The 9,069-nt window shown below is 51.0% G+C and overlaps 1 protein-coding gene across 1 annotated transcript; it reads right to left on the reverse strand.

Moving 5' to 3' along the window:
- Positions 1-3,278: 3,278 nt before the first annotated feature.
- LOC147091350 (putative G protein-coupled receptor 139) lies at positions 3,279-4,153 on the reverse strand. The gene has a single exon (XM_085976542.1). It carries the CDS (start codon positions 4,151-4,153, stop codon positions 3,329-3,331), a length of 825 nt encoding a protein of 274 aa, XP_085832668.1. The 3' UTR covers positions 3,279-3,328.
- Positions 4,154-9,069: the final 4,916 nt, after the last annotated feature.

Genomic DNA, 9,069 nt, shown 5'->3' on the forward strand with positions numbered 1-9,069 from the left:
ATTTACCTCCTAACACCCTATATTTAGCTTTTAGGAGCACATCCCGGTTTTTACTTATATGATTGGTACCTATATGCACTACGACAATTGGCTGTTCACCGCACCCCCCCTCCAGAATGCCCTGCAGCTGCTCCGAAACATCATTGACCCTTCCATCAGGGAGGCAACATGCCATCCTGGAGTCTCGTTTGCGACCGCAGAAACGCCTATCTATTCCCCTTACAATAGCATCCACTATTACTGTAGCTCTCCTCCTCTTTTTCCTCCCGTCCTGTGCAGCAGAGCCACCCCTGGTGCCAGGAAGTTGGCTGCTGCTGCCTTCCCCCGATACACCATCTCCCTCTACAATTTCCAAATTTTTATAACTGTTTGAGAGGGGGATGGCCACAGGGGTCCCCTGCACTACAAACCTACACCTACTAATCTTCCTGGTGGTCACCCATTCCCTTCCTGCCTGTGCAACATTTAACTGCGGTGTGACCAACTCCCTAAACGTTCTATCCACGATGGCCTCAGCATCGCGAATGCTCCAGTAAGTATCCATTTGCAGCTCCTGCGCCACAATGCGGTCTGTCAGTAGCTGCAGCTTGATGCACTTCCCGCACACATGGTCGTCAGTGACACAGGAAGTTTCCCTGATTTCCCACATAGTGCAGGAGGAGTATGCCACGTGGCCAAGCTGTAATTCTGCGGAGACCCCCGGGCCACCATTTTGTGAAGGGCTCAGGAGCTGCCATCTTTGTGCAGGCCCCCAGAGCCTTCAAATTCATGCAGGGCCCAAGAGCCGCCATCGTTGTGAATGGCCCCAGAGCCGCCATATTTGTTCGGGGCACAGGTGCCGCCATCTTTATGCTTAGGCCCTGAGATGCGATCATTGTGCTGGGCCCCAGAGCTGCCATCTTTTTGCGTGGTCCAGGAGCCATCTTTCTGTGAGGTCCCAGAGCCGCCATTTTTGTGCAGAGCCCCTGAGCCACCATCTTTGTGCGGTGTCCCAGAACCGCCATTTTTCTGTGAGCCCACTGGAGCCTCCATTTTGTGCGGTGCTCCAAAGCCGACATTGCTGTGCAGGTCCCCAGAGCCGCCACCTTTGTTGGGTGCCCGGGAGCTGCCATCATTGAGCAGTTCCCCAGAGCCGGCAGATTTATGCGGTGCCCTAGAGCCACCATCCTTGTATGTGGCACCAGAGCTGCCATCTTTGCACGTGGCCCCAGAGCCGCCATCTTTGCACGTGGCCCCATAGCCGCCATCTTTGTGTGGGGCACCGGAGCTGGCAGCTTTGTGCAAGGCCCCGGAGCTGCCATCTTTGTGTGTGTCCCCAGTGCTGCAATTTTAGTGCTTGGCTAGGGATTGTGTAGAGATGCCATCGTTCCGGGTGGTGCGCGTGCTGCCATGTTTTTTGGGGGCCCAAGAGACACCATTTTTGCGGGTGTCCCCAGAGCCACCATCTTTGTACGTGGTACCAGAACCGCTATCTTTGTGCGGGTCCCCAGATGATCGATCTTTGTTCGGAGCCCTGGAACTGCCATCTTTGTGCGGGGCATGGGTGCGGCCATCATTGTGCAGAGACCGAAAGCTTCCCATTTTTCTGCAGAGCCCGGGCGCCACCATCATTGTGTGGTGGCCCCAGAGCCGCCATTTTTGGGCAGTGTCTGAGAGCTGCCAAATTTGTATTGGTGCGCCAGAGCTGCCATGTTTGTGTGGGACCGCAGATCCGCCATATTACTGTGGGGCCCGGAAGGCAGAATCTTTATTTGTGTCCCCAGAGCAGCCACGTTTGTGCGTGGTCCCGGAGCCAGCAACTTTGTGCGTGGCCCAGAGATTCCATCTTTATGCAGGCTCCATGCTCGCCACCTTTGTGTGGGATGCGGATTCCCCCGTCTTTGTGCAGAAACTGGGTGCCACCATCTTTGTGGTTGTCCCAAAAGCCGGCATCTTTGTACATGGCACCACAGCTGCTATCTTTTTGAAGGTCCCCAGAGCATCCATCATTGGGCTGGTCCCCAGAGCCACCATTTCTGTGCGTGCCACGCTTGCTGCTATCTTTGTGCGGGGCACCAGAGCTGCCATTTTTCTGCTGGCCCCAGAGCCTCCGTCATTGTGCGGAGCACCTGAACCGCTATTTTAGTGCGGGGACCTCCCAGAGCAATTACCTTTGTGCGGTGCCCCAGAGCCGCCATCTTTGTGCGTGTTCCCAAGCCACCATCTTTGTGCAAGGCCCGGGAGCCACTCTCTTTGTGCAGGGCCCCCGGAGCCACCATATTCATGAGTGGACCAGGAGCTGCCATCTTTGTGAGGGGCCCGGGAGCCGCCATCTTCCTGCGTGGCCCAGGAGCCGCCATCTTTGTGCCTGTTCCCAAGCCCGCCGTCTTTGTGCGAGGCCCGGGAGCCGCCATATTTATGCGGGGCCCCAGAGCCGTCATCTTTGTGCATGCCACTGGAAATGCAATCTTTGTGCGGGGCCCCGGAGCCGCCATTTTTGTGTGGGTCCCCAGAAGTGTGATTTTTGTGCGGGGCCCCGGAGCTGCCGTATTTGTGTGGGGCACGGGTGACGCCATCTTTGTGCAGAGACCCAGAGCCGCCATTTTTCTGCGGAGCCCGGGAGCCACCATCTTTTTGTGGTGCCCCCGGTGCCGCCATCTTTGGGCAGTGCCTTGGAGTTGCCATTTTTGTGCGGGGTGCCAGAGCCACAATTTTTATGTGGGACCCCGGAGACGCCATATTTGTGCATGCCCCGGAGCCGCCATCTTTGTGCAAACTCCCAGAGCCGCCATTTTTGTGCATGACGGCAGAGCTGCCATCATTGTGCAAGTCCCCAGAGCATCCAACTTTGTGCTGGTCCCCAGAGCCACCAAGTTTGTGCGTGCCACAGTTGCCGATATTTTTGTGCGGGGCACCAGAGCCACCATCTTTCTGCTGGGCCGCAGAGCCGCCATCATTGTTCTGGTACCAAGAGCTGCCAATTTTGTGCAGGGCCCCCAGAGCCGCCGTCTTTGTGCGTGGCACCGGAGCCGTCATTTTTCTGCGCCACCCCGGAGCCGCAAGCTTTGTGTGGAGACTCAGAGCTGACAGATTTGTGCGGGGCGCAGGTGCTGCCATCTTTGTGTGGAGACCCAAAGCCGCCATTTTTCTGTGGAGCCCCGGAGTCACCATCTTTGTACGGTGCCTGAAAGCCGCCAGTTTTGTCTGGGGCGCTAGAGCAGCCATATTTTGTGGGACTCCAGAGCCGCCACATTTGTGCTGGGCCCCAGTGCTGCCATCTTTGTGCGGGGCACCACAATATCAGGCCAGGGAACTCTCAACTCTCAGGCTGCAAATTCTCTGCTTCTTCTCATCCTTTAATGAATTTTACAATCAGATTAAAGGGATATTTCACCACAATTTTCAGCTGCTCTCTGAACTTAATCTGAGTCATGGTGTAAATCCCAGTGTTTGTGCAGCAACTCAGCAGCTGCAGCATGAATCCCAGTTCCATTACATAATTAGGTAGAAATACAGATTCATACCCCAACCACCACATCCGGCTCCATATAGAATACACCATAAACACGACCCATAACAGGATGAAGTTGCCGGAGATAACAAGCAGTAAAATGATGGATTTCCTGCGGCTCTCCATCTCGGGGTCTCTGGGACTCTCTCCACTGCTGGGACCCCGGAGTCTCCTGCGGGCTCTGCTGGCCACTAAAATGTGTCTGACGGTGACAGCATTGAGCAGCAGAATCAGAACAAATGGGACACATGGGGTGAGAATATAATGAAGGAGCTCGATTGTTCCCCAGACCCGTGACATCAGAACATCGATTGTGACATCACAAAACCAGGGGTAGCACCCAAGCCCATACCAACCTGTGAACATAAAATACCAGAAAATGTTCTTTAAACCGCTCAGCACTGTCACTGTTCCCAGAACCACAGCCGCCGTTTTCTCGGTGCCATATGTAGTTTTCAGCTTCTGGCAACAAATGGCCACAAAACGATCAAAGGTGAAAGTGACAGTGAACCAGACAGAACAGTCTGTGACTGCGAGCAGCAGGACAGCGTGGATATTACACATGGGGATGGACCACAGGAAATCAAACTGTTCCCAATAACGAATCGGAAGGTGCCTCAATATCAGGTCGAGGATAACGACCAGTAGATCCGACATTGCCATGGCCACCAGATAGTGAGTGACACATTTGGAGAGACCGCACGTTCCCCGAGACAGGATCACAATCGTCACTAAGTTCACTGTGAGGAAGGGAAATACACAGGGAAATTATACATCAGGCTGGGAGCAAGAGCAGCAGTTTGATCGAATTCGGGAAGGAATCTGCAACTCATCTAATTCTATTGCCTGTGGAGCTGAATACAGGATTTATCGTGTGGATAATTGGGAATACATTGTGGAATCAATAAATTAAATTGGAATGACTACCACATGAAAATAACAGATGTTTTATCAATGAGGGATGAAATGATCAACCTACCTTTAGCCCAACAGACAAAAGCACCGTCCGAGGTATCAGGGACACAAACGACCAGAAACTCTCAGGAAGACTTCGTGTCTAGGGATCAGTCAGCATTTGGAGCGGAGATGTTCGCTTACATACCCCTGTGTTAGGGAGAGGGAAATCCCACTTTGATTCCTGCTCCTGTTGAGAATATCCATTCTATTTAGAATTGAAAATGAATACAACAGCAAAATACAGAAACTGCAACCTTGGCATGCAATAATAACAGGCAATTGTATGTAAAATGTATGGATGTAATATGACAATGCTGAGATAATAAATACAAGTGCACTGCAGTTATAAAGATAACTGGGCTATCAGAAGTATTTTGAAGATTGAGTTTCCACATTTCTGTTGAAATACTCAAAACGTCGCTCACTGAAAGGAAGATTTTCCAAATAACATTGCAAATTTCATCAATAAGAATGGACTCTGAATTAAAGTCAATAGTGATGATTGACCAGGTAATGTCCCAATAAATACATTTATCAGCATCGAAATCAGACGATTTATCCCACAGACAAAATGTCGCCGACTGCTGTGTAAAGTATCTGAACACAAATAGAAGAGATTTATTCTTCTACTTTTTCACCTGTTGTTTCCATCTTGTGTAGAGAATATTAGACGAGAAGATATCAAAGGGTTTTCTTATCATCATTACTTCAGTTACAATCAGCGGGGATTGTTTATCCTGAAGTACAGCAGGAGGCAATAGAGAATCACTCTGGGTCTCTCTGACAGTTTCACTGAACTGTGACAGACGGGCAAGGGAGCTAATTGTGAATTCAAAACAAAGATTGGAAATAAATGTATTCAAATCTGGCTGAATGAACGTTGTGTGAGAATGTAAATTATCCTTGTAATCCTAGTTTAACCATCAGAAGCAGTGCCACTAATGCAGAACTGGAGAGGGTGGGAAAGGAGACACTGACTGGAACTGAATGATTAGCGGATATTTCAGGCATTTGAAGATGTGGATGTGATCTGCCAGGGTTTGTTCCTGTGACTCTAAGTAGCCATACTCAGCATCAGGTGAAAACCAAAGCAAAATAATGCAGATACTGAAATTCTCAAATGAGAGCAGAAAATGGTGGAAACACTCAGCGTGTTAAGCAGTATCTGTGGAGAGAGAGAGAAACAAAGTTAACGTTTCAGGTCGATGGCCTTTCGCCGTTCGGTGAAAAGTCTCCCAAACCAAGACAGCATTCTTCTGATCAGATACTACTGTTCAGTGTAGATAGCAAACTGACATTCGTTAAATAAAGAGTCCCCGCCAATAAATTTGCTGGAGTTCAACACAGAACTTTTGAATCTTGGTAACACGATATCTTCTTCAGAAGCAATGGCTGACGGCAGCGTAGATGGGATGGGGAACAACAAAGAGACAAACACAGTGAAACATGCGGGGGAAAAATCATTTGGTTAGCGCCTTCAGGGGGCGCTAGATGCTTAGCGCCTGTTCACGGCTATTATAGCGCCGCTCGCGAAATTGATCAGTCATTTTGCACGATCTCATGCCCCCACAGATCATGACATCAGGCAAGCATGCAACGCCCTGGACCAGATATTGAGTCACGTCCCCTGCCTTAGCGCCTGCTAGAGTGGTAGTGTGGATCGTTTTCAAGTGGGGAACGGGCTGAGAGAGTTATTTAATGGCGGCCGTTTAACCCTTTTATTTACCGCAAAATATTTGCTACATGCAGGTTGAGTGGGAGAGAGACGGCTGGAGGGATTCGGCGCTGACCAAAGGGGTTTCGCGTCCTCAGCACCACTTTCCAGGTTCGATGGGGACTGCACTAAATCGGGGCATCGTCATCATCCAGCTTCACCTTCGGAGGGAGTAGATGTGGAGACAGAGAGTGGCAAACATGGTCAGTAGGAGGAAGGCTATCAGGCATCTGCACAGGAGACCTCACTCTCCCAGGGTATTCAGGGAGTAATTCTCCTCCTATATCCATTTGTCTGACGAGCAGTGTTTCCAAAGGTTGTGCTTCAGAGAGGAGCTGGTCACTGAGCTCCGCCACCTCCTGCAACCAAATCTGCAGCCTCAGCTCAGGACCAGGACATCTCTGTCGGTGGCTGTGAAGGTGACAGTGGCTCTGAATTTCTAAGACAGCGGTTCCTTTCAGGCTTCTACTGGGGACATAGCAAATATCTCCCAGTTCGCTTTTCATTTTTGCATCCAGGAGGTGACGAAGTCTTTGTAGAAGTGAAGACACCAGTAGCTCTCTGCCCATGAACCAGGACAAAGAGCGTGAATGTGGCTTTGCGAGGATAGTGGGCTTCCCCATGGTTCAGGGTCCCATTGAATGCAGGCATGTGGCATTGTGGTCTCCTCATAAGAATGCAGAGGTCTTCTGAAACCACAAGGGCTGCCACTCTGTGAATTTCCAGTTGGCCTGTGAGCACAGACAGCTCATATTCGCCGCCAATGCCCGCTATCCTGGCAGCAGCCATGATACTTATATCCTGCGCCAGTCTGGTGTCCTAGATTTCTTCCAAGCACCGTGTCAATCTAGTGGATGGCTCCTCGTGGACACGGGTTATCCACTCGGCACCTGGCTGATGACACCGCTCTGTAACCCCAACACCCCTGTCGAGCTGTAATACAATGAGAGCCGTAGCGCCACCAGGAACCTCATAGAGCAGACGGTCAACACCTTGAAACAATGGTTCCGGTGTCTGGACCACTCAGGAGGAGCCCTGCAGTACTCGCCCGAGCGAGTCTCCCTCTTCATTGTTGTGTGCTGCATGCTTCATAACATTGCAATCATGAGGGCCCAGCTATTGCCACCAGGGATTGGTGTACCACCTGAGGAGGAGGAGGAAGAGGGAGAAGAGGAGGAGGAGGATGAAGAGGAAGATCAGCAGCACCAACGTGGGAGGGAGGCGAACAATTTGCCACTGCAAGGGCCGTCCCTGAACAGCTCATAAGACACCAATTCTAATACGTTACTGAGAAGATGGCTTCTGGGATGAAGAAGCACATCAATGAAAGCATCCTGCACCCCCCGTTTCCGCACAAAGCTGCAATGAGTCAATTCATAAAAATGTAAAGTAACAAAAAAAAAAATATTTACGTTACAAACTCTGTGTCATTTATTCAGGACAAAACAATTAGAAACAAACCCAACAAATCAAGAACTAACAAATCTCGTTCACGCAACATGGAGGTAAACAGCAAAACAATCAGCAGATATAATAACAATAACCTCGAACTTTGCCCACAAACATTCCCCCGAATTATATACAGATTGTTCTGTTGGGCCTTCGAGGGTGATTTCGATCCCCTGTGCATTTCCTCCCTACTCACCCTAATGCTCCTCTTAATGTGGCCATAGTGGCTGCAGCAAGGCTGGTGGAAGGCTGCTGAATGCTGGATCCAGACATTGCCTGGAAGGACGCCTTCGATTAGATCTGTGCGGAGAGCCCGGCTGTAGACTGCGCCAACACTGCATGGGCGGCAGCAGTCTGGGCTGGCTGTTTTGCAGGTCATGCCAAGTGTAATGTGGGAGTGACAGTGCTGTGAGCAGAAATGCTGTAATCCTGAGAGAGGACAGCATCTTCCTGCTCGACCGACACGCTGCCACTCCCCCGGGGTAGAACCTTAACATCTGGAGCAATCTGCTCGAGCACAGATTGCTGGCCTGCTGTGGTACTGAGAGATTCCTGGGGGACTGAGGGTGATCCAGCGAGGATGGCAGCAGTCACTGCTTGCGTTTCATCAAACTGAGATTGCATGAGAGCAGTCTGAGACTGGATGTCACAAGCCAATGACTCAATTGCAGCATTAAGCCATTGCATTGTGTTGGCCTGTGCTGCAATGAATCCTGCCTCCTCACCCATTACACGTGGGTCTGGTTCACCAGAGTCCCCTGCAATTGAACCATTCTCTGCAATGAGGCAAGGATGGGTTCGTGGGTTTGCGCACGGATGAAAGCTGTACTAACGGCAGACAACTCCACGCTCCTAGACAATGCATCCATGCTGTCGGGCACCCTTGCCATTGCAACCACTAACTCAGTGTGCATGCACAATACCTGGGTATTCATGGACGCAATGTCGAGGTCCTCATCCGAGTCCTGTGCAGAAGAACTTGTGTGCCTACTCACCCACTGGGTAGATGGCCCATGAGCTTCCCACCCCTATGGCATTGCTGCAGCCCGCTGGGTCGAGGAGTTTCTCTTTCATCAGACACTAACACCCTGCTCCCCTCCAGGGAAGGCGTTTCCCCATTGTCTGATGTGTCACCCTCGGGTGACACAGGTGGAGAGGCTCCAGCTTCCTCTTCCTCCTCGTCTGGTGCGTCGCTGACACTGGCAGGCTGAGGGACAGACTGGTCAGCTGATGTGCCGTCCTACTTTTACATAGCGAACAAAGTGTGGCTTTAGCCTGAGGGGGGGCAGGAAGGGAGCAAGCACTGGAGACAGTTAGTTGGATTGAAAGTGTAAAAGGCTTGTGTTGTGAGGGGAATGTGGTATGAGAGAAGAGAGAAAGCTGATGAACATACCATTGCTTTCCCAAGGGGGTCGACCACTCCAGTGGCCAAGGCACCTGGGAACTGGTTGGCAACGAT

Source organism: Somniosus microcephalus, unplaced genomic scaffold (genome assembly GCF_052327205.1).
Source record: "Somniosus microcephalus isolate GS21.2 unplaced genomic scaffold, FLI_Smic_1.0 unresolved_chr3, whole genome shotgun sequence".
In the NCBI taxonomy this organism is placed as follows: domain Eukaryota; kingdom Metazoa; phylum Chordata; class Chondrichthyes; order Squaliformes; family Somniosidae; genus Somniosus; species Somniosus microcephalus.

Excerpts from the sequence above, each read along its gene's own strand:
- LOC147091350 (XM_085976542.1), bottom strand. The coding sequence starts at position 4,153 with ATGGCAATGTCGGATCTACTGGTCGTTATCCTCGACCTGATATTGAGG.